Raw genomic sequence first — 25806 nt, forward strand, 5'->3', positions numbered from 1 at the left:
TAGTGTTTTCAAGCATGCTCGTTTTTATTTAATTTTATTTACAAGATAACTCATGTCCCTTTTTCAAACAAATTTGCAGAACTGCTCCTATTCACCTCCCCAACCTGAAGTTTTAATTGGAGAGGGGAAATATGACCTAAACTTATTACCAAATAAAGGAACTCTTTCTCATTTGGTTTAAATCACATCTTAAATAATAATTTTTATTTTGTGTGTCAGTCTTTTTAAACAATTTTATTTGGTTGCAGTTTTAGGATAAATAATGATCATCAGTGTTTTTTAATTTATTATTTATTTTAAGCCAATGCATATTTTTTTATATTCCGTTACAGTATGTGTACTGTTATTTTATCAGTTTTACATTATCCTTATGATCATATCTACGAATTATGTAATTCTATAAAGTCTGACCTAATGTTTTGCAACCTCTGTACGATGTGCTGCTGCTGTCCTGTCCAGGACTCTCCTCTCAAAGAGATTTTTTATTCTCAGTGAGGCCCTCTCCTGGTTAAAGTTGTTATAATTTCCCATTTTATGTTTTATGCGTCACTTTACCTACAAACAAATAATTTTTCCCCACAGTAGACTAAATAGTTAATTTGCTCATTTAAGTCTATTCCCTGTACAGCAAGATGGAGGCCATTTCATCCTTCCATTGTAAACAGCTGTGGGCCTTATTTCTGTAAGGATGGTCAGAGTGAAAACACATGGCACATTTCAACTGCATGGTATGGCTCTACTTAACTCAACTCGCTCTTTTTTGCTTTTCCATGAGCAAAAATTGAGGATAGCCCCTATGAATGACTTTTTAAGGCAAAACAATTAATGAAACCTCTTTATTCTTAGTCAAATTGCTTTGTACATGTCATGAAATATTAAGTGCTTAGTAATTATGTTAAAACTATTTAACACCCAATACTTAAGAATCACTGTACGCAACCTTAACAGTGTGCAGTAGCATACTTTAATATATAAAACAGAAAACATCCTAATTAAATTTTGTTGCAATTCTGTCGATTTTTATCTAAAAACAAACACTAATGATTGTGCTGCAAATGTATAAACTCAGGACTGTAAATAAAACAATACACTGTAAAAACAATTTACAATACAAAATATAATACAAAATGCAGTATATACAGTCTGTATATTGGCACTGTCACTCTATCCATTAACTTAATGATAACTTAGTTGACAAATGGAAAAAAAAACATCCCATCAATGACCATAAATGAATAATTATTGCTTGATGCAAAAGAGCTTTACTGACAAGACAAGAAAAATATTAAATGTAGTAGGTTTTAAATCACCATAAAAATGGTAAATTACTGGGTTCTCCTTACATCCAGTGAGTTTTTCATTGTTTTGTTCTAAGTTTGTCCATCTGACATTTTCCAAGTCAGGCTGTAATTGGTTTGCTTGGAGAATACATCAGGAAAGAGTCAAAAGTCATTGTTAAAATTCCATTCTTTCCAAATGCGCTGTCTGTTGTTGTATCTGTTAGAATACAGAAGAAAAACATGTCATTCCTTTTTGCAATGTACAATAACTAGACACAGAACCCCAATTTTCCCCCCTTTTTTTTTTTTTTCCCCCCCCCTTTTTTTTTTGGGGAATGGTGTGTTTTGTTTTTTTTTTTTTTTTTTTTTTTTTTCCCCCCCCCCCCCCCCCCCCTTTTTCTCCCCCCCTCCCCCCCCCCCCCCCCCCCCCTTTTTTTTCCCCCTTCCCCCCCCCCCCCCCCCCCCCCCCTTTTCCCCCAGGGTTTTTTTTTTTTTTTTTCCCCTTTTCTTTGCCTCTTTTCTCCTTTTTCTTTTTTTTTTTTTTTTTTTTTGGAATGATTGGATTTTACTACATTGTAATGGACGATTGTATGTGAGGAATTAGCTTCTTCTGCTTATAAAACCTTTATAGGTTAACCCAGACGTATTCTATTTCCACAATGTTCCACTTCCGGGATTACCCCGTTGCCGCCGGGAAGTTCTGCCGTATGTCCTTCTTTTTGGCCGGATTTCCAATTACCCAACGCTTTCTTTGTGTTGGAATTTTAAACTCCAGTCGATTTATGAGGACTATGGTTAACTGTTCCTCAGATCTCTGCAGGGTAAATCCAGACAGCTAGCTAGACAATCTGTCGAATCTGAGTTTTCTGTTGCACGACTAAAACAACTTTTGAACGTACACGTTCTACCATAACAAGTTCCTTCTCAAGGTTATTTTGCAGCGGCACCGGAGCTCTGTGCGGCGCTTAGCGCCACCCATGACGATTGTTACTGGTTTAAAGACATGCCAATAAAGCTGTGTAGACTAGCCAGACCCTCCTTCGCAGCGCTGTGGAGGAAGGTCTGGCAAGGTGAGACTAACCCAGAAACTCAGCGAGTACTATGTAACTTTTGGGGCTCTTTTTGATGTCCAATTAACATTGTCGATTTGAGGCACTAAAGCAGTGAGAGCAATTGCTTTTAATTATGTATTAGAGAAGTTTATAAAATCTTGCAAACGACACCTTCAAAATAATACCACAATATCATGAGACTCATTAAATGTTAAGGTACAGTTAATGTATTTGTTCATTAGTGTCTCACCGGTTATAAAGACAGGGTAACGGGCTGATATATTCTGGACCTGCAAACGGACCAAACACGTGAGATAGTCAGGCTGCTCTCTTGACATGAGGTCACACTCATGATAAGGCAAGACCTCCAATATTCCAGCTTCTTGGCACCAGTTTAGGAAGTGCGTCTTCTCTTTTGCCTCTGCACTCAACCTGAATATGAGAGGAGATAGTGTTCAGACAAGCAACACTTTAAACAGAAAGGCTTTCATATAAGTGCACAATTAGCATAAAATGATGGCAAACACTCTTTACGGTAATTCAAAATCTGTGAAAGAGATCTAAATTTAAATATAAAAGAGGATATATGGAAACACAATGTGGTTAATGCCAGGAGGTCAGTTAGCAAAAATAAACTTTAGACATGACAAGACATTAGAACACCTGTAAAAGTAGGAAGTGAGAAACAAGTTTTTTTTCTTCCAAAGTTGACCCCTACCTCGCATTTTCTTTCAGTCGACGGCTATCTCTGTAGTGCAACATCCATTTCCACTTCCCCGTTCTGCCTCGCTCTTGCAAGATTTCTGACATTTTTTTCATTTTGCCTTAAAATTCATACAAGTTGATATCATAAGTTAAACTGGCTGCTCACAGGACAAGATCTCAAACAACAAAAAGCTAATATTTAGTTAAAAGTGCACATACAAAAACTGAGGGACTCCAGTGCAGCTCTGTCGAACATTACAAAGCCACCCCTCGTGAAGAGCTCCTGATGGGTGAGATTCACGACATCATCTGGTTCGTCAATTCCAGCAAACTGCGCACCTGGGGACTTCTTCAGCTCGAGCAAATGTGGGACCTTAGATAGCAGAAAACAGTAATTAATTAATGATTACCTATTGCAAAAGTCCTCTCAGGATCTTTTTTATCAGCTGATCAATTACCTCACAAATGTGCTCTGCAATGTCTTCATTCCTGAGGATGATGAGTAGAGATGAAGAACTATCCTCACCAAGGAAGAACTCGGATGGCTGTACAGCAGTGTGGCCTTCTGCCTCTAACTGTGCCTTTTGAAAATCACAGAGAAATTACCCACATTTATAAAGCCATTTTTTCAGTCTTACACTGCTTTAGACTTCAAATGAATCACCTGTCTTCACTTGCTTTCATATATTTTGTGACTGCAAATATGTACAAAGGTTATTAAAGGGTTGTATGACATCCTTGAATTCAGCATTTCTTTGATACTAGGGCAATGGCCGTTTGGAGCGCGTGCCTGTTCAGAAACAGCTGATTGATGGTTCAGAGTATTTATTTTCCACAACTTTATCTAACTATAAGCGCAGTTTAATCAATCATGTAACAATAGGAATTGTTTGTGATATACGTGTTTCCACATGGACCGTTTTAGAGGTTGCACCTATAGGTATCAGAGTAGCCAAGCATTTAAGACCACTTGTATGTTCGCCAGACTCTACTTTTAATGATATTAAACAAAGAGAAATGTTCTCCCCTCATCTTAAAATGGTCATAAATCGATATCAGAGTAGCTGTGCTGCTACAATGAATGAAATGCAGAGGAGAAGGAAAGAGCATCTGTCTCCACAAAGAGTGTTTGATGGTTATTCAACTGTCTTTTTTAACTGCAGGAGACATAGTTACTGGCCAAAGGTCTCAACTACTGCCAGAAAACGTAGACATGCTCATATTCCTGAAAATAAAACTGACCATGTCTTAGGCTGAGCAGGGTCAAGACTAAAAAAAAAACTTAGCTATTCATTTTTTATTTTTATTGAGGAAACTACAGTAATTCAGTTACAAGGTCACACAAAGCTTCAATTAGAAGTTAGAAGCTCACACCGCAGTTATTAGGTCTAAAGAGGTTAGTTATACAGGAGAGAAGTCAGTCATTTGAGTTTGTGGCAAAACCTTTCACAGTGCTTGTTTTTCATTTTGTGACTTTTGATTGAATATTTCCAGTCATATTTTGTCTCATGAGCTGATTGTCAACCCCACACAAGTATACAAAATGGGGTTATTTCATGTAGACTATATATTTATTGAATTAGCAGAAAACATGCTATATTGTGATAAATAACGTTATCGAGATATGAAATGACCTATAGCGAGATAGAAGACGTTGGCCATATTGCCCAGTCCTAGCTGTGATCAGAGGTCATGCTGCCCTTTCCAGGAATAAAGGAAAAGACGCTGAAAGATCAGGCGTGGCAGGCCACAGTGAAAGAATGTGGCTGAGACACTACATGTTGTTTCCTGGCTGGTCTGACTAATCACTCAAGCTCAAATTACCACCATATCTAATGTTTTTTTCATTTGTCTTTATCTTTACTAAATATGTGACAGTAAATTTGTAAGTGTAGTACAGTATACAGTAGTTATGAAATAGTGTTTGAGGACTGAGTAAGAAGCAGTATATTTAGCTATATTTTGACTGTGGAGACATACTGATTATACAGATGGACAGCAGAGAATTATTCTGCAGAAGTAGAAGTTTGCATGAATAAGAAAAAGATAAGAGAGGGACAGTCGGAGGATAAAAGCCGTGTGTCTGAATGTCGTGACAAAAGAATCCTTCGCCCCCATCAAGTGTGTTAAGGTTATTGTCCGCGTCTTAAATGTCTACAAATGAAACTGTCAACGGAGCACCAAGGCTGATCAACGTTGGACCACTGGGAGAGCTGGTCAGCTGATGGAGCGGAGCCGACAGGTAGGCTGTGACAATAACTTAAAATACAAGCTGACCACAACCTCTGATCTCGATTGAGGCAGACTGATCTCATAAAGTGGTGTATGACACGCCAATTCGTATGCCGTTTTTGTGCGTTATCAAGACGCATAATCGCTTTTTAGCGTGTTTATTAACGCCGTTTGGCCGCCATTGACCTTCATTACGTGTGAATTTTCGCCGTAGCGAGTAGTATCAATCAATCAAAAATGTATTTATAGAGCACTTTAGAATCCAAAGAGGACACAAAGTGCTGTACAGTAAAACAATAAATGGATACATAAAAGCCCTAAATACAAAACTCACACAACCCATATAATACAAATAAAAACAATAACAAACCATACAATGAACCAATACGATCAATATAACCAAACGTGAATTGTCAATTTCAGTTTTCAAAGGCCAAAGAATAAAGGTGGGTTTTAAGAAGAGACTTAAAAATAGACAGTGAAGATGCCTGTCTAATGTGGAGAGGTAAATCGTTCCACAATTTAGGAGCTGCTACCGAAAAAGCACGGTCCCCTTTTAGCTTGCGCTTTGTTTTAGACACAATTAGGAGCAGTTGATCGGCTGACGTGAGAGAACGGGTGGGTCTATAGGGGTGTAGCAGCTCAGAGATGTAAGGAGGGGCAAGGCCATTTTGTCATTTAAAAGCAAATAAAAGAATCTTAAAATGGATCCTTTGATATATAGGCAGCCAATGCAGTGACGATAAAATGGGGGAAATGTGCTCGTATTTACGTGTTCCAGTTAAAAGACGGGCAGCAGCGTTTTGCACCAACTGGAGACGAGCAATAGAGGAGCCACTGACCCCCACGTACAGTGCATTACAGTAATCCAGCCGAGTGGTGACAAAGGCGTGGATTACTGTCTCAAAGTGCTGCCTAGAAAGGAATGGCTTTATTTTGGCCAATTAGGCTACCTCAAATGAAAAAAACTTGTTTTAACCACTGACCTAATCTGTCTGTCCATTTTAAGATTAGGGTCAATTTTAACCCCTAGATTAGTATGAAAGGACGTAAATCCGTGGAGGGAGGTTGGTTTGGGTGGCGGATTGGTAAAACACAGGACTTTTACCCAGTAGAGCCAGGATCGCGTGTGGCGTTTGTTAACAGTTATTTTAATTTTTTTTAGCCTTCCCCAATGTTTCTTTCCTAAACCCAACCGTTTGTTTTCCTAAGCGTGTGATGTTGTTGTCGTTTTTTGTGTTACTAAAGCCTTTCCCAATGTTCTTTTCCTAAACCCTACCTTTTTTTTTTTTTTTTTTTTTAAAACACGCGTGACATTGTTCTCGCAATAGTACGGCACGTTCTTGCGATAAGATGCCACGTGGTGACCCCGCGTGGTGTGTATGTTTACATCTGCTGTATACAGCGTAGACATACACGTGGAAAGCTCAAAATGCGTACAGATAACCCGCCATTTGTATTTAGGAAAATGGCGTGTATGTTTACGCAAAGTCATGATGCCATGTTGATTGAGGAGACAATAAATTTGTACCGGTGTCTTCTGTACAGGGGATGAGTGTGACATTGTTATACAATGCATTTTGGGTGGCTTATCACTTTAGTTAGTTCAGGAATGCAAGCTTTAAATAGTATATCTTTGAAAGAAATAGTATATATTTAAATACTGCATTAGAAGTTTGTTGAAAACTTGTCTTACCTTGGTTTCCTCAAAGAAGGCATCATCTGACGTCAATAGTACGTAGAATCTGTACTTTGTTTTACAGGATTTCTTCACAACTGAATTCAGATTACTGCGGAAACTCTCATCCATCTCTCTCTTCATTTGATCACAAAAGTCAAAATGGTTACTTGGTTCAGCCTTTGAGTAACTTCTATGAATTCTGAAGTGTTTTTGTGGTCTAGATGGGACCTTTTTGACAGCACAAACATCATTCATCATTGCCTCGTACAGCCTGACACACTCTGAAGTCACAGCAGAAACTCCAGCATGTTCCATGGGGTTCCCTGTTCCCCGAGATACATTTGGAGGATGAGTCTGGTCTTCATCTGTAGTCTTTTTCCTGTCAGACATGTTTACCTTAATTCTTTGTCCAACAAGTGACGGTGCATCTAAATGTGCAGTCAACTGATCCACTGAATCCTCCTGCTCTTCTAGACTGCAAAAGTGCACAGTCACAGGACTGGCGCAAGACAAATTCAGTTCGTCATGTGTGCCCTGTTGGCGGACGGGTCCCCTCTTACTCCTTTTCAAAAGCTGTTTCATTTGTTCTGAGAAGATAAGGCACTCCTGCTCAATTGATGCCTCAGTGGGGTCGTCTTGTAGGCACCTCTGAGAAACCTGCTCCAGAAAAGAATAGGATTTCTTCCTGCTGGTGTTATAGACCGTACACATGAGTGAGCTTTGAGGTCCCAGGAAGAGACTGTCATCTATTATGCCACCATCTTTGTAAACCGCATGTGAAGTTGATGCATCTGAGCAGTCTTTTTGATCAATCTCAATACTCTCTTTAGTTGTTTGCCCAACTTTCTCAACTGAACTATATGTAATGAAACCTTGGTTTCCATCAACAAGTTTAGAGAATTTTTTTGCAGATTCAAAAGACTGTGCAGGGAAAGAAGATAAAGGAATATAGTTTAATTTTGAAATGTCCCTTCCTTGGTGCGGCTTTAAAGGATCTTGAAGCACAAATTTAACTGTATCTGAGTTAGATTTACTGTCACTTACATTGGATAACCAACTGCTCTTTGAAGAAAGCTCACTGGCATCTTGCTTATCATCATTTAGTCCCTCAGAGTTTTCCTTGAGACTTTCTGTCTTTTTCTCCAAGAACATGGTGGTAGGTATGGTGTATGTGACTACGGGGGTTTCTGTCGGTTTATTGACAGAAAAATGGGACATTACAGCATTTTCAATTTGTTTGTCTTTAGAGATGCAATCTGCTTGACATTCATCAGTCTTGGATGGTTTCACTGCCATGACAGGACGCTGACTGTATGAACGTAATTCATGACTTAAATTGCTCTGTGAGGTTGTTTTATGTCTACCTTGGTCAATATTTGGTTTAATGGCTTGCAAACTCTCAGTACAGGGAATAGATCTGTAGGGATGACAATCTTGCCCTACGGATTTTTCCTGTAATTTATCTATTCTTTCAAAATAGTGTTGTTGAACTGGGGAGTTAGTTTTATTTAGCTGCAACTTTACACCGAGTACTTCCTCTAATTTACTTTTGAAAGGTGATATGAGAAAGTTACTTGTTGATTCTGTGTGCAGTTCTGGTGAGGTAGAGGCTGACATCACTGCTGGTGTTGTATTGCATTGCATTTTCTTGTCCTTAAAGTCAGATGAAATGTGGCTTGTGGTGAAGCAAGTGGGGATGTACTTGCTTTTGGGGTTAGGAGTTTGATCAAGAATGTGTTTCTCAGCGGTTTCAATCTGGCTGGATGTTTTAGTGTGGCTGGTTTGGTGGCGGAACTTGTCTATACTTTGAAGAACTCTATGAGTTCTTAGTTCAAGCTCATGATGAGTGGTGGCATCACTGTTAAATGTAGACTTGTGAGGCACCTCATCCTTTCTGGATGTTGATCCTTTATTAAGACATTTCTGAGTCATGTTTTTGGAGGTTTCACTACCACTAAAAGCAGAAGCACTAGTAGTACTAGGTCCAGAGCAAGTTAAGTACTGAAATGGTTTCTCGTCCATCGTTGGGGTAGGGCACCGGTCGTCAGATGTTTCACTTACATCAAGAAGTGAAAGTGATATTTTGACAGCAGACCGTTCTGGCTTTTTACTGTACATTTCAGATGTACTGCATAACCCTGTGGGTTGGACAGTTTCAGGGTAGGTAGTTTTACTGATAAATGGTATTTCTTCCTGGTCAACTTCTTCAACCTTGCCTTGTGAGTGTGTGTCGGGTTGTTGTACTGTATCCTCTCTGGAGGAGTCTATTCCAATAAATGGAATTAAACTCACAATATTGATCTTTTCCAATCCCTCATTCGTTTTTTCGATCTGTTTGAGGTCTGTTTCTTTAGTCAATGCAGCTTCAGCTTCACACTGAGGTGAATGAGCCTGATGATAAAATTGTTCTTTTTCAGTTGTGTTTACAATTTTTTGATCTCCCTCAATTGATTGGGTATCCCCATCTTCATGATCAACACCGATTAGATTGAAGTTTGCCATTACTTTGTTTTGGCATTCTGTTTCAACACTCTCATTTGTCTGGGGAATAGACCCATTTGCGTTAGAAACCTCTAACGAACAGTTGTTCTCATCAGACATGGGTATTGCTGCCTTCTGATAATGTGCCTTATCTGCCAAACAAATATAATTTTTTGAATTTCCCTCAACTGCAGGTTCATTAGAAATAGGCTCCATTTCTGATGAAGCGGGAGGAAATTTTTCTGAAATGGCATTTTCATCTGTCAACACACTGCCATTTGCACACAGCTTTCTCAAGTGCAAATCATGGCAGGCATCTTCTTCGTTGTGTTTAGGTGGTTGCTCATCAAATGGTGGTTTCTGATTACACTCTGTAATGTAATTCTTTACTGAATCTGGGCCATCACAATTTATAGGTTGTGGATGATCACTCAATTCACTATTAGCTTCCACAGGTGAAACACAACGGTCTTTCTCATCAAATCCATTTTCTTTTCCAAAGGGATCTTCATCTTCAATCACTTTACCTTTGTAGACTGTACAACAATCCACATCTTTAACATTTTCAGCCTTGCCTGGTGAGACTGATACAGGTTCCTCTCCAGATAACTGCTTCTCATTTTCCAAAAGATATCCATTGCAGACTATACCTGACTCTTTGTTTGTTGACTCATCATCTGTAAGAATCACTTTTGGAGAAGGTTCTACATTTCCTTGTTGGTATGGATTTTCTTTCACTTCCAAGTTTTCCCCATCTTTGGATTCAATTGCATCATGCTTAACTGTAAGAACCACATTGCCTGCTTCTTTGTTGGAGTCTACCTCTACAACTGTCACAGATTTTGATGAATCCTTTCCATGTTTTTGAACTAAACTCATTGCTGTAGCTTCTGAATTTTTAATGCCATCTTTCATATCGGTCTTCTCATTGTCGCATCCATGTAACACATGGCCTGAAGCAATCTGATTTTCTGGTCGAACAGATACACTTTCCATCTCTTTTTGTACAATGAATGTTCCATCACCTTTACAGGATGGTACATCAGTGTGCTCCAGGCTCCCAGCTTTTTTTCTCTTGTTTCCAATGCCATCTTTCATATCCATCTTCTCATTGTTGCATCCATGTAACACATGGCCAATTCCTGAAGCAGTCAGATTATTTTCAGGCTGAACAGATGCGCTTTCCATCTCTTTTTGTACAAAAATGAATGTTTCATCACCTTTACAAGATGGTACATCAGTGTGCTCCAGGCTCCCAACTTTTTTCCTATTATTTTCAATGCTATGTTTCACATTTGTCTCCTCACTGTTGCATCCATGTAACACATGGCCAATTCCTGAAGCAGTCAGATTATTTTCTGGCTGAACAGATACGCTTTCCATCTCTTTTTGTACAACAATGAATGTTTCGTCACCTTTACAAGATGGTACATCAGTGTGCTCCAGCCTCCCAGCTTTTTTCATCTTATTTTCAAGGCCATCTTTCATATCAGTCTTCTCATTGTTGCATCCGTCTAACACATGGCCAATTCCTGAAGCAGCTGGATTATTTTCTGACTGAATAGATATACTTTTCATCTCGTCTTGAACAAGAATGAATGTTCGGTCATCTTTACAAGATGGTACTCCGGTGTTCTCCAGGCTCCCAGCTATTTTCGTCTTACTTTCATGGGTGCTTCCGGCATCATTTATCTCTGTGTAGTGTACTTTTTTTTTGTGACACTGAAAAAAGAAAAAGAAAACAGAATAATTACATATATTTTGTGTGAAAACCATGACTACTGTTTTGCTATGACCTTTCAAGGTCACTATGCTATTAATGCACCAGAAATTAAAACAATGAATACTGTAAATCACAATAATAAAGCTAGCTGTCATTAACAGAAGTAAAATGAGGTCAAATAGTTGCTGGCTGATGCAGGTGCAGTCATAAACAAAGTACCCATTTTGGCATTACATTTGCCTGCTTTTCTGTCTACTTTATGCCCATCAGTCCTAATACAATAAATAAGATGTATGATTCCATTCCCTTTCATTTGATTAAATCTCTGTAGCCATCATGCAGTACATCAGAAGCATGGTATGTGCAGTCCATCTGTGGAATGTGCACATTACCAGAGTGCGGCACAAGTATGTACATGACTGACACTGCACAGGGCTCTTGAAAATAAGCACACAAACAGCAATAGTTCTTCTGGTATATGGCTTATGTAGTGCAAACCATTAGGCGCATAGGAGGCATCGTCAGGAAGCTGGGATGTACTTACATTAGACTGCATGGGAGTTGGGTTGTCTGGGACAATAGTTCTTGGTAGGGTCTCCCATTGAAAATTGGTCCATGGTCAGAAAAGGAGTGATTTGAACACCCTTATGAGAAGGCCATAACAGGACTTAGCCAACTTATCTGGAATATGGGGCTCCCTCTTGTAGCAAAGACTTGGAGGGTAGTCTACACAGGATCACATATAAGCTATACAGCTTTGCCAGTCTGAGCTCAAACACAGAGGCATGGCCTTTTCTGTTCTGGGATCACCACCCTCAAGAAAAAGGAATAATGGGCCTGGTACATGGTTAGTTGGGCAGCCCTAGTCTAGTTGAACACTAGCCACTGAAACTACAAATCAGTAGGTGGATAGTCACCTTTGGTGGAGGAGCTGAGACTTGTACAGGAGGCAGAATGGCACCAACTATACGTAGTTGGCCTCATTTCTGTGCTCCTGGATAGAAGCTGGACTCTCCCTGTCTGGAGTTATCCAGGATGCTGCCTGTTTTTGGCTAGGTTATTGTATACCGGTAGCCTTTTACAGGCAACCACAGGGCACAGAGCTCCAGAAATCCGGGGATATTTAAGAGCAGGCAGCACCGAAACAAAAACACCGACACATCACAGACAGTATGACAACATCCAAAAAGCACAATTTACTCTAAAATGAGTAGGTAGTACTGTTCATAGTTGAGTACACCGTCCTTAATGTGGCCCGGGAAACATTTCTGTACACACTGCTAAAAGAATGTGGTCATATGTGGCCCAGACTACCTCCGAAATGAGTCGTGGGTGTACTTAAAACTGTCCACTTGTGATCAGATTATTCAGGACGGATTTTAATACCAGGTGTAATAACAGGTACCGTATTTTCCGGACTATAAGTCACACTTTTTTTTCCTACTTTGGCTGGTCCTGCAACTTGTAGTCAGGTGCGACTTATATATCAAAATATATATAATTTAACATGTTTTTACATGTTAATTCATAGTGAAAACATTACCGTCTACAGCCGCGAGAGGGCACTTTAGGCTTGTGAAAACTAGAATGCTGCTCCTAAAGACAACTGAGAAAGAAAATAGATAACAAACTGCAGGTAGTAAAATATGCAGCCGAAAACGGTAATCAAGCAGCAGAAAGAAAGTTTGAAATGAAGGAGAAACTTGTGAGGGACTGGTGAAAAGGTTACTCTTACTGCAATGAAGAAAACAAAGAAAGCTAATTGGCTAATCGCGGGCTGAAAAAAAAGCAAGATGGCCAGAGCTGGAGGAACGAGTGCAGTTACGTCTCCACGCCTTTTAATACATCCATGCTCCACGCCCTGGTAGCTAGTTGTTCTGTGTGCTATTGTATAGTTCAATAACTGTTGATGTGTTACGTTAACATACCGGACACCTACCGTATTCAGCCTGTTGTTCTGTGTGCTATTGTGTAGTTGACAGATGAGAAAAAAAAAATACAAAAATTCTAAATAAATGAGACTTATAGTCCGGTGCGACTTATATATGTTTGTTTCCTCTTCATGACGCATTTTTTGACTGATGCGACTTATACTCCGGAGCGACTTATAGTCCGGAAAATACAGTATATGTGCCAAATAGCATTTCAGAGTCTTTATATCAGATGGTGGTAAAACCTGGTAGTGAATTTAACTCTAAATGTCCATCAGAGCCTCCGATTTTTTAGCATCCCAGGGGAGGATGGAGTCTCCATTGCAGAATGCAGAGACAACTGTTTGGAGCTATGTATAAAAGATCTGAGGAGATTTTGAGAGAGTGTTCTTGTGATCCCATTAAGATGCCATAGCACTCTGCCAGAAAACTATTGTCCCTTTCAACTCACCCTATTACAATAAGTCTTTACTGATAGTCCCTTAATTATGCAGATGAAAGTATGTCTATTACTACTTAACAAGCGCACAAATATGATCCTTTAATTGTTCTATATTGTAAAGACCATCTGGAAATCATTACAAATACATTAAATGCATGTATTCAATGTAACGGTAATCTTAGAACCAAACCTGAATTGTGCTTGCCTCCTGTAACCCCATGGATGACTTGAGTGTCTTCAATGTTTCACTAGCTTCTTTCAGATCACCGGACACAGAAGTTTCTTTTCTGTTGACTTGTGGATCTGAAGTGACAATCTCTGCATTAGAGTTTCTCAGTGACAAGTCCAAAACCACAGATCCTTGGTCCAACACAGAGTCCTGTTTTTTGCTGAGGTCCAAAGCTTTTGAAATCAAAGGGTCTGAAGCGTCTGTTACACTCGGGAAAGGAGCAAATGAATAAGCCTTGAGCTCAGATTGAGCCAGTGTTGATTCCATTCCACTAGGCATTTCCAAACAATCACTCTCTTCTGAACATGGGTATGAGTCAACATGAAAGAACCTGTCTGTGGACCGGCTGTAGAACAGACCAATCCACATGTGGACGATGAGCCGCACTTCTTCATTGGTGTCTTGCATGGAGAAATCCCATGGGCTGTCAAATATGTGAAATGTACAAAAAATTAGCTCTTTCAACTGAATAATTGGTTATTATGTCATCTGACCTACAAGTCAATGTTACCACATATTGCCCACATTTCTCAACTAGATACAAACAAGTATAGCACTGAAATTATGTTAAAAGATACTTTTTTACTTTTATGTTAAGATTCTTTGTATAAAAAAGTAACACATATGTACATACCCATGCAAGGCTCGGATGATAGTTCTATCCTTTGAATCATTTGTGAACTTGCTGTCTAGATTAAAGTCATAGTTTTCTTTCCATTCCTTTGTGACTTGGATAGATCCATCCTTGTCAACAAAGGTACGGGAGTGTCTGAACTTTCTTCTGCACACCATGTGTTTTTCCAAGTATTCTGGAGTCCTGTGGTTCTTTTCACTTCTGTCTGTCTGGCTGACAGATGGGTGTAGTGTTTTAATTCCATCGCCATTCATTGTCTGGTGATGGTGCAGCAGTCTGGTAGAACCACTTAAAGGGGATACCTGGAAGGGTGTACCTGGCAAACCCAACAGTAGAGAGGAAGATGGGGGCAATGAGTAAGCATGTTCTTTAGATACCAAACCAACCAATTCACTACCTCCCATAAGATGGCTTGGTGAAGGAGACTCAAGAGGCTGCATGGATCTAGCAGCAGGCTGTCTAAGCAGAGCATGAAGAACTGACTCTTGTTCAGCAGTGGTAACATCTTTTGTAAGGTCACACTTCTTCAAACTTGTCTCAGGTTTTCTCTCAAGTGCTGGGTCTGGTTGTGGTGGAACCTGGTCATTACTGGCACTGAGTGCCAAGTCAGCAAGTAAGTTCAAAGCATCTGTAGATGAGCAAGCACTGTTCATTTTTTCCTTAACAGTCTTCCTGACAGAATTATCCCTAGTACACTCTTTGTAATTGAGTTTTTCACTGGCATAACAAGCTGGGGTTTGAAAATGCAACCACCCTGTGAAGACAAAACAGAGGAGAAAAAGAGAAACAGCATGAAAATAAAAAGTAGCACATTGAAAGCATTTGAAATATACCTATGTTTTACTATTTGGGACCTGTCACCAACTTGTAAAATTTGCCATTGTTTCAAACAAAGGGATTGGTTTATTAAGCCAATGACAAAATGTTTGGGTGCAGATGCATAGGACAGGCAAAAATGCAGCACAGGCAAGAGAAGAGCAAAAGCAAACTAAGAACTAGCCAAGACTTAGCCAAGTGCAGCGATAGCAAGCTGAGGACAGTTGCAAAGGTGACAAATCCAAGAAAATGGTCAGTCAGTTTCAATATCATGCACAATACTGAAGATATCTTAACTATGATGCACAAAATACCATTTTCATATTTCAGAATTTTGAAATAGAACTCACATTTCTTTTTCACATTATCTGCAGAGACGCCTTGATGCTTTTTGAGCATTTTAATCCTTCCCCTTCTTGGAAAGATTGATGGAGGCCTGTGTATGATTTGAGGTTGTTTGTCTAAAATGGTTTGTTCTTGTGTCTCTGATGAGTCTTTCCTTTGTTGAGTATCCTGACCCTCAGTTTTCTGTATCTTATCTGGTGTCTCTTTAGGGGTCAGGCCTAGGGCATATGCAAAAAGAGGGTCAAGTGACAGCATCTTTGAAACTTCCTTGACATGCGCATTGGTGTCCTGGACACTTGTAATTGTATAATTACTCTTCAGCATCCCAGTGTCTGAGTCAACTTTTCCCTTCTTGAGATGGGGCTCAGTGTCTTGGGCAGTATCTGCAGTCATCTCCTTTGACACAAGGAAATCCATTTTTCTCTTTCCTCTTAGAAGAACTGATTTCAATTTACTCAACAATAATTCACCTTTTGTGGCAATCTTTTCTGGGGAGAGAGTATTAGTATGCTTTTCTTTAACTGCTTCTGATGGAGAAGTTTCTGTGCAATCAGTCTTTGAAGAATGTTCAGTACTCTCTTGATTCAAAGTCAATAAACCATTGCCATCATCTGAAGGTCTCAAAATATTGTGTTCAGGATTATCACTAACAACAATTTTCAAGTTTCCTCCATCCTTGGATGTTGTAGCCTCGGTTTCATCCACTGCTGTCTTTGGAGCAGTGCTAGACTCCTGCTCCATTTCGACTGTGTCATTAACAGAGGCATCAACCAACATTTTTTCATCTTTTGTAGATGTAATCTTATCCTTTAAAGATTTAATCTGATCAGCAATATCTAGAGAGCCATGAGGCACCAAGATTCTTCCACATTCGCTGATGACCGGCTTTAAGTCCCAGCGCTCAGTTTTCTTTCTCAGAGGAAAAGTTTCAAGTTCCATTAAAAATGTGCTTTCAGAGTTCTGCTGTCCAGGGTCTAGTTTTTTCTCCTCTGCAACTGCTAAACCAACAGATGATGATGGTTTTCTAAATTTGCACTTTCGCCTCTGTACTTTCCTCCGCTCAATATAAGAAGGATTACTCAACTGTGGGTGGCCTGATGATTCCTTGGCCTGGTCTTCCTTCTGACTCTTCAAGTTGTCATCCTCCACTGGTATTTGTAAACTTGGAGTCTCAACGCACGCGTTAGATACCCTTTTCCGACCTTTGTAATATCCCCTACGTAGTTTCCTCTTTTGTGTTTTCGTGAGTTTGGTGAACTCCGGGCAATCCAAAACCTTTTTGGTTGTAACAGTCTCATCATTCAGAGAGTTCACTCCTGTCATTTGTAATTTGGCTGTTGAAAAACCAGAAAGTTGAATGTCATTATGCATTGTTGCAGACACAGTACTGATCATATCTAAACTCTCATCAGTGACAGTTTGCTCTGCCGATGTGATGCTGACAATCAGCTCTGCAGGAAGGTCATCTGATGTAGAGGGAGTCAGGACATTTTTTGCCCCCATGTCATCAGTTTTGATCAGCACAGTCAGATCAGATTTGCCAGTGTATTTAGTAGCATCCCCAGCATGCAAATCATCTGGTACAACATTCTGAGGCACAGCTGTTACGTCAACTTGTACTGCAGCACTTGTTATAAAAGTGTCAACAGGTGTTTCAATGTTTACAGGAGATCTCTGGCCTGTCAACTGGTCCTCTGACTCCATGCTAACAGGATTTGCTGGTGCCTCCTCAGGAGATGACAGACAGATGTAGACATCATCATCAAGGTCTTCTATTCGCTCCTCTTGTCTAGGTGCCAGGATTTCTGAAGCTTTGGACAATGGCAGTTGAAAAGAGACTGGTTTGCTCAAGTATGACCTGAAGCTCTGCCATGCCCTGTTAGTCAACTCTGGGCATGAGTAGAGGTGCTTGTGGGCATCCGGCACATCATACTGATCTGGAAAGATGCTGAGTTCCCTAGCAGGACTTAATGCCAACCCAGGATTTATCAGGGCTGCGTAACGCTGCATATGCTGTGCCAGGACTTCACACAGTTCTTCACCTGGGTCAATGGATGTTTTCTCAACTTCGCCTTCTGCATAATTAAGCACCTGTAGAACATGCAGTATTTCAGATGAAATGGCAGGCTTTTTCCCTCCAGATTTGGTGTCTGTGAAAAATCAAGAAAAAGTTCTTGTTTAATCTCTGCTTTTCTATTTATAAATAGATCAACATATTAAAAAGGTCCCATGGCATGAAAATTTCACTTGATGAGGTTTTTTAACATTAATATGAGTTCCCCCAGCCTGCCTATGGTCCCCCAGTGGCTAGAAATGGCGATAGGTGTAAACCGAGCCCTGGGTATCCTGCTCTGCCTTTGAGAAAATGAAAGCTCAGATGGGCCAATCTGGAATCTGGCTCCTTATGAGGTCATAAGGAGCAAGGTTACTTCCCCTTTCTCTGCCCAAAGAATTTGGCCCACCCATGAGAGAGACATCATGGCTTTCACATGAGCAAAGTGGCAGTTGGTCAAGGCCCCCCCCCCTCCCCTTTCTTCTCCTCAATAGCTACAGACACAGAATGGCACATCCTAAGGAAAACTCATTGTGGGACTGGCTCTAGTGGCTGTAATTCTGCACCAAGTCAGAATTTTGGGAAAGGGACTTTAGGCAGTATTAGGGGACCACTAAGGTCTATATAAAAGCATCCAAAGAGCACCATGTCATGGGACCTTTAAATTAAAATATCCACTGTTAAACACATGCTGTAATCACCTGTCTGTATAACCTGCGAGACTGGAAACACAAACATGCCTTGCAGGACATCAGTTGCACTGGAACCAGTATCTGTAAAAACAAAAAGATACTGTATGTGGCTGATATGAAGTTATATCATGGTTGTAAACAAAAATAGAATTCAGCAGGTTTTGTTGTGAGACCGACAACATCATTTTTATATCTTACCATCATATGTGAGGAAATGTGAGGAGTGCAACAGGATAAGAAAACCACCATCATTCAGCTGGATAGTGAGAGCCTGTGCATAAATGAGCAAGTTTGTCAGATACAGTTTTTGGATGTTGACGGCAAGGAAAATCTAACAAAAATATTATCATGGAAACTGATTAGATTGACTGGGAATTTCCAGTGCTGAAACAATTGATTAGTCAATTGACAGAAAATGATTTGACAATTCCAACAATAAATAATTGTTTGTTTATTAATAATTAATTGTCATTCTTTGATTAAAAAAATACCAATAATTTGCTGGTTACAATTTTAAAACTTTAAGGGTTTGCTTGGTTTCCTGCATTTCATATCAGTTAAAATAGAATACTATAGGTTTCTGACTGTGACCAAACTGAATAAACCACCACTATGGGCTCTGATAAATCGTGAAGGGTATTTGTGATTATTTTTGACATTTTATGGAATGACTAACCTAAGCTCCACAATCTCTGAAAAGTTGATAATAAACACAAACTCACAAGATCTTTCTCCTTGATCTCACGCAGAAGTAGAGGGAGTGAGTTGGTTTCTACTGCCTCAGAAGAAACTAACTCATACAGACTAAAGTATAAGCCATCTAGAAAGACTGAAAGACATAAAAAAAGCCAAATTCATCAACGATATATTCAGAAAATCTAAGAATTTTCTTGAGACACTATTTCTAACTCTTGGTTAATAAGGCTGTTTTTTCTAATATTTCAAACACACCTTCACCAGAGAAGCAGGTTTCAAAGACAGCCCTTGGCAATAGCTGTCTCAGATCTGACATGGAAATGGCTCTGCCAATTTTCACCACTGGTGGTCTACAATGGAAAAATAAGAAAGCACAGAAAATAGGTTATAATCTTAATCATCAAAGACATTTAAGAATTAAAAAAGGTGTGTATTTTCTATTTGCACAGTTTAACTTACAGTTCTGCAGGGATTAAGGCCACTGTAGACCTCAGCCCAACATCATAGAACAGGGTGCCTATTTGAAGCTGACCCCTCCAAGGAAGGTAATGACAAACTGGTGGTGGTGGAGAACTCAATTAGGAAATTCATAACAATCAATTTTCAGTAAATGGATCTTTTAGACAACAATATTTACTTACCGAGATTTTTCACCTCACTGAAAAGAGAAATATGAAAACAATGATCAATTTGATATTACTATTATTAATTTGTATGAAATAGTATTTGGTAAAGTACATGTGTTGCTGTAGTAATACAGAACCTTTTCTCCTGTGATGCTACAATCGTTGCTTTGGTATCCGTGTATGAAAATGATACAATGGCAAAAGGACAGGCAGCGCTGGGAGATTGAGTCGTCACATTACTTCCATCATCTAGCAGCTCATACATGTAATACTGCAAGGACAAAGCAAGACGCACTTGAGCTGCCTGGTGTCCATGCCCATGTTTCCTTCTTATCATGCACTCTTGCATTAAAGTACTCAACAATATTGTGCTCATAGGGAAGTACACACAGAAAGATTAGAAAGACACATATACCCCTGTTGCACTAAAATTAGCATGCATTTGCAGGGTTTTAAGTGTGGATAAATGTTAAAAATAGGCAATAGAGTCCTTCCCCATTGCCAGTAGGCGAGTATGCCTTTTCTTTTTTTTTCTGGTGTGTCACATTCAACATCACGAATGCGCCGGAAAACAGGGTTGGTAAACAGTAGAAAGCAAAATGGAAGCTTATGACGATGTTACGGTGGTTGCTTCTCTTTATCTGTTACTTATTCAGTCTCTCTATCAAACTCGGTGCCGACTAATATGAAGTGATGTCCAAGCGCTGCTAGGCGGAGACGGATTTGTGGCCAAGATGACAGAACATCATCTACCACCACAGGCAACGTGCATCGTAGCATTGTGCTGGAAAAAGGGAGAAAATTAGCGTGTCCACCCGGGCATCATGTTTCTATCACTGTCGATCGGCGCTGGAACCAATCGAGACCTATGACAACTGCAGAGTTATTTGTCCTGGGAATGAAGGCTGATTGTAACCTTTCCCACCAAAAACAAAAGCCAGATGTTACTGGGATTTTTTTAGGCCGGGGGAAATGGCCTATATAGTGCACTACCACCACAAACTCTGGATGTGTGTAACATTTCAATGAAATCAGTATAGTGTGTTGGAACAGTGTAATTCACATGCATTTGTAGAAATATATTAGCCTGGTTGACACCAGACCCTTCTCAGTTGTAACTGAGAGTAGGTCTGGGAAAGGTTCATTGACAGTTCATTTCCAAAGGGGAGTCACCAACGGACGCCGCTCAAATGCCTCTGGGCGCATTGGATAGTCCTTCAACCAATCAGACCAAGGATCCGGGTGGCGCTTTTCACATCCAATATCCAACTAAAAAAAATGTGATTTTGGTTTTTGGTGTCGTCCCTCCACGCCCTACTTTTTCCTTGCAGGTGTTGCATATTGCAAACTTGTTATCTTCTGCACACACGCTGAAGAATTTCCAAACAGTTGACATGTTGCAGGTTAATTCACGAGGTAACCTATATGTGCGAGAATAGCGCGGACACGCGCTTCACACCGCGAGCGGGTACGCGCCACACACGGCGGAGAAGTTGAGAGAAAGGAAAAGGAGACTGTGTCTCTGTCCGCGTGTGCGTGCGTCCTTGAGAACTGTAACTCGTATAACTTTTGTTGTCAGTTAATTGTAGCATTAACCGGCATGAAATCGGCGTATGTCAGACTGACCTGCCGGTCGCCGGTCATGGCCGAGCACGTGAAGCACGGCTTCGGTAGCCGTCACGTTGAATGTAAACAAAAAGCTGCTCGCCGTCGCTGCGCTATCCTCGTCGCGTAAAGCCCGCCTCAACGGTTGTGATTGGTGCCTCAATTTTGAGGACATTGGAAATGGGTTTGAATCATTGACATATGGTTTGAATGGGCTCTTCGCCAGACTGACTTGCAGAGCAAATCTCAAATTTGCCGGAAGTTCGTCAGGGTTTACCCAGGCTAGCAATATAGCAGCGTTTTTCAGATGGGGGTACACGTACCCCTAGGGGTACTTTTGAGTACTGCAGGGGGTACGTAAAATATATATAAAAAATATATATCAGTCGTGCATAATTCCTAAAATAATGATACAATAACATTTGTGAATAGATTTAGTGATTCTTAACATTGGAAATGTAGCATTTAAGTGTTTTCAGTTACAATATTGTTGTTTAAACACTGACAGCTAGTGCTGTATTGTGCCTTTTTATATAGCAAGGTTATTTTTTCTACCGAAAATGTTTTGTGCTGGTCAGGGGGTACCTGAATGAAAAGAAAATTCGAAGGAGGTACATTATTGTTAAATATTTGAGAACCACTTCTATATAGGATGGAGAATGGGAAATGCTGTTCTGTATGATTTTCATCACAAGTCACATGCCTCTTCTTACCTGGGTTCTCTCGAAGGCAAGAAAGGAGCTGGTTTTGGCAGATACTGAAGGAAACTGTTCTGACACATGACAGTCAAACCCCACAGTGGGTGCAGTGAAGTTCTGGGTGTAGTTCTCTAAAACCTTTTTAACTCTACCCTGTTAGTAACAAGAAAGGACAAAGACGTTGTTCATAAAATGTTTTCTAGGAACAAAAACACAATGACCACATACCTAACAAATATTTCACAATTTCTTTCTTTCAATACCTTTGTCAGCCTGATGATGGCAATGTATCCAGATTTCCCATGATACCAGCGATTGAGATCCAAACAGTCAGAGTACATTGATACATAAACACCTAAGCAAACAAAGAAAACTTTCACTTAATGGGTCTAGTTAAAAATAAATACAGGGAGGGTCACTTATCAAGATGTAAGGACATAATAAACCAATATAATAATTAACTTATAACTTTAAAGTGTCTTTCACAACACCTGGCACTTCTACAGCGGCGAGGCTGCACCTTGAAAGATGAATGTGTAACAGCTGTCAAGGACACATCACAGGTTTAACAACTATATGAATAACCTCACCACACCCACTGCAGCTGAACATGAACTCTAAATGTTACATTATGTTCTCTATCCAGTTTTTAATAAGCCATAATACATAATTTTCTTTATGGGGTAAACACTAAAGATACTTTAGGCAATTTCTTTTACCTAGATCTGGGCTTTCACTCGTAAATGAAGCACTTAATTCTTAGTTTCCACAGGGCAAATCAACAAACATTCCACAAGGAGAACGTGTAGTCTCCCAGCAGCAGAAAGAATGCCTAAAGAACGTCTGACTGTGGCGCCGCCTCACGTCGCCTTTGTCTTGGCCAAAAAATTGCACATGAACACAACGTAAAGATTACAGATGACGGCCAACTACCTTGTTCTGTGCCTGCGTGAGAGGAAATAACTCTCCCTAACAGCAGGTGGCGGTAATCTATTAGTCATTCAAAAAGGGAAAGCGGATAGAAACGTTGCTATGATACCTACAACTAAGAAGTGTTTGCCCGAATCAGCAACGGCAGCACAGAGCCTACAGTCCCTCTGCTTCACTCACCCGTTTTGACAGCTCTGTGTATTGGATTGATCAGATGAGATGGAAGATGAAAAAAATGAGACGAGCCTTCTGTGCGCTTTCACAGTCGTTTGTTTGCTTGCTTTCTTCACCGTTTTTTTCTTCTTGTTTACTAATTAACTTAAGCTACGTAAATAGCCAATCAGATGGATTCCTTGTGCCGACACTGATTCAACATGTCCAACCAAAAAAAGGCAGACGAAGGCCGAAGCGTGGCGACGGTGTGTGACACACTGCAAAAAACTAGAGTGACGGACGCACACACCAGCTGTCGGCCTAACTTGGACCGACGGCCGGTACATCAGGGCCTTAATGGCCACCAGATACTAGGATTTTAATAGTTACCTTCACTACTTCTAATGTATCTCGGTGAGAATTTTAAAAATGAATTGACAGGAGAATGACATCAGCAGACTGAAAAATAAGGTGTGGATGTTTCCGCTTCATCACTAAAGGTCACATGTACAGGCCTATTCATGTCTTACAAATACATATTGTATGTTCTTAAGTGGGGTAAGAGCCAGTTTATTATCAATAGGGCATTAGACCTCATGTTATTACAATATAAAAAGTATAATTAAATAATTACAATGCATTGAAATATGAATGGTTATGATAGATTGATAGATAAGACACTTGACAAAGAGCGACATTCAGGGAAATTATCTCAGGTCTCTATCTGAATGTAGGAGGCTAAACAAAGAGCCAATAACCTGTTTGGTAGGTTTGGTGTCTTTTACACTCCCCCTGTAGCAATGTGCAGACAAAGTGAAGAGACTTAACTGTATAACCTTTCCAAATATCTCTTTCAGCAATTAAAAAAGCAAGTCATAATATTAAGAATCAATGTGTATTTTAAGAAATCTGTTGCAATACCACTCCGGTGTGGTTTCATACCACAGTCTACAGAAAAACAAGGACTTTGACCAATGTTTATACCTGATAACTCACTTATCAAAGCCTTGTGGGTGGAGGGACAACAGACAAAATATTTTAGAGGAAACATTTCAAATGTGAAGTAATATAGAAAAACACATTACAGGAATACATGTTACAGTTAAATGAGATCCATGTTTAAATGAACAGTGAAACAAGACAATAAATGGCAGTGTCTGATGGCCACCCACCAAGAGTCAGGTTCTGTCCGAGGTTTCTTCCTGTTAAAAGGAAGTTTTATTTTCTCAACTTTGTCGCACCAAACGCTTGCTCTTGGGGTTGTTGGGTCTCTGTAAATTATAGTGTGGTCTAGACCTAGTCTATCTGTAAACTTCTGTTATGATTTAACACTATAAATAAACTTAAATTGAATTACATGCTAAATTCATTGTCTTTCTGCCTTTGACACAATTCATATCCTGAACTGCTGTGCACCAACTTATAGTTTCTGTTTCAGAAGAGAAAAGCTTCCACTTTCACTTGTATACATTTATACAGCTATTCAACTTGCTTTCACTTTCAAAAGTAGGGGAGCAAAAACTCAACATGGACCATTCCTTAGCTTGATCTCCTGCACACTACAGATACTTTGAACAAGCCAGATTCATACATAGACAGTCGTCTGGATATCGCCATCAAGGTAATAACTTGAGGTAAAATACTTAAAATTAATGAGAAAGTATTAATGTTATTCTTTATATTTTTTACCAAGTAACCAGTAAGTATATCTATGTTACAGAAATTGCTGTGTACAAGCTGAACTCTGAGTTCAGTGCATAATGTGACCTCTTGTTCGGTCGTGGCTGAGCTGCTGAATGTCACTGTGATTTCACTACTGGTTGACATAATGGTAGTATGAGAGGAGGAAATAAATCACCACAAGTTACCTTTGGAGGGATCTCCAAGAGTGGTGCATGTGCTGTTTCCAGTGAGCACACCAGTTTCTCCAAGTGCATTTGCCTTTAAACAAAGACAAATATCGATATCAGCAAGATCGGAAGATTTGTTGGAGCATGTTGTTTCTTTCCTCAGGTGTGCTGGTGTTTCAAGCGTTTTACCTTGTTGACATCATCAAACAGCAAAAACCCATAGGATTCTTTCAGATCCTCCTCTGAATATCCTTCTTCTTTTCTCTTTGCTCGGAAAGCACAATACTGATATAAAAGAAGAAAGTATGTTCATGACAACCAAACCTGAGCAGCTATGTAAATGTATAAATGTGAACGGATTTAAAATTTGGACTGACCTTTTCTTCCAGTGCTGGATTTTTTACCAAGACAGCGGATGTATACCTGAAAGACTGCTTTGACTCCTCATACAAGTACGCACTTTTAAGTGGAGCCAAAATATTGTTTTGAAAGACGCCAGAACTTTCTGAGACAGCTACTAAAACACCTGGAAGTGGACAAAAATACAAACATGAGAATAATATAAAAGCGATACTGCGAAATTACAGCAAATAGCGTTTTCGCTTTTCTACAAGAAAAAAAGTTTCCGGATATTTCACAAGCCTAAGACTTCTTGTAATGTGAGACATGGCACCTTATCTACGCGTCCTTTTTCGTATAATCATACAACAGCAGTACCTCTAACGTTAACGTTAAATCTCGAATATAGTTAAGAGGGAGTAAATATCCGATCCACGTTTCTTGTCAATCCTAAAGTGAAAGTTACACGAGTAGAAAAAAGCTCACCACCTTTCCTCGAGGCACCACCATTTCCACTTTCCATTGCTGAACACTATGAAATATGTCGTTTTCCCTTTGCCCTTCGTTGAAAACTGTTGTCTCTGGTTTTAAACATTATAGCATAATTGCATAA

General features: G+C 39.8%; 1 protein-coding gene across 4 annotated transcripts in view; it reads right to left on the reverse strand.

Annotated features, from left to right (window-relative positions):
• Window positions 1-822: 822 nt before the first annotated feature.
• tasor2 (transcription activation suppressor family member 2) overlaps window positions 823-25806 on the reverse strand; it is a 25321-nt gene continuing 337 nt past the window's right edge. The window contains exons 1-22 of one of the 4 annotated variants that reach the window (XM_039807857.1): window positions 25683-25806; window positions 25232-25380; window positions 25044-25139; window positions 24873-24945; window positions 22185-22276; window positions 21937-22074; window positions 19756-19889; window positions 19634-19650; window positions 19452-19548; window positions 19248-19342; window positions 19019-19125; window positions 18495-18567; window positions 18306-18377; window positions 15557-17701; window positions 14391-15144; window positions 13718-14180; window positions 6966-11153; window positions 3496-3618; window positions 3257-3410; window positions 3051-3156; window positions 2583-2764; window positions 823-1497 (exon numbers count right to left, since the gene is read on the reverse strand). The exon at window positions 25683-25806 is cut by the window's right edge and continues 326 nt beyond it. In XM_039807857.1, the coding sequence (XP_039663791.1) occupies window positions 1400-1497; window positions 2583-2764; window positions 3051-3156; window positions 3257-3410; window positions 3496-3618; window positions 6966-11153; window positions 13718-14180; window positions 14391-15144; window positions 15557-17701; window positions 18306-18377; window positions 18495-18567; window positions 19019-19125; window positions 19248-19342; window positions 19452-19548; window positions 19634-19650; window positions 19756-19889; window positions 21937-22074; window positions 22185-22276; window positions 24873-24945; window positions 25044-25139; window positions 25232-25380; window positions 25683-25716 (9390 nt within the window). In that variant the 5' untranslated portion in view covers window positions 25717-25806 and the 3' untranslated portion in view covers window positions 823-1399. Of the gene's footprint in view, window positions 1498-2582; window positions 2765-3050; window positions 3157-3256; window positions 3411-3495; window positions 3619-6965; window positions 11154-13717; window positions 14181-14390; window positions 15145-15168; window positions 15421-15556; window positions 17702-18305; window positions 18378-18494; window positions 18568-19018; window positions 19126-19247; window positions 19343-19451; window positions 19549-19633; window positions 19651-19755; window positions 19890-21936; window positions 22075-22184; window positions 22277-24872; window positions 24946-25043; window positions 25140-25231; window positions 25381-25679 lie in introns of those variants that run through there. The other 3 variants (XM_039807858.1, XM_039807856.1, XM_039807859.1) reach the window with 3 other exon arrangements.

This window comes from Perca fluviatilis, chromosome 8 (assembly GCF_010015445.1).
Source record: "Perca fluviatilis chromosome 8, GENO_Pfluv_1.0, whole genome shotgun sequence".
NCBI classification, from domain to species: Eukaryota; Metazoa; Chordata; class Actinopteri; order Perciformes; family Percidae; genus Perca; species Perca fluviatilis.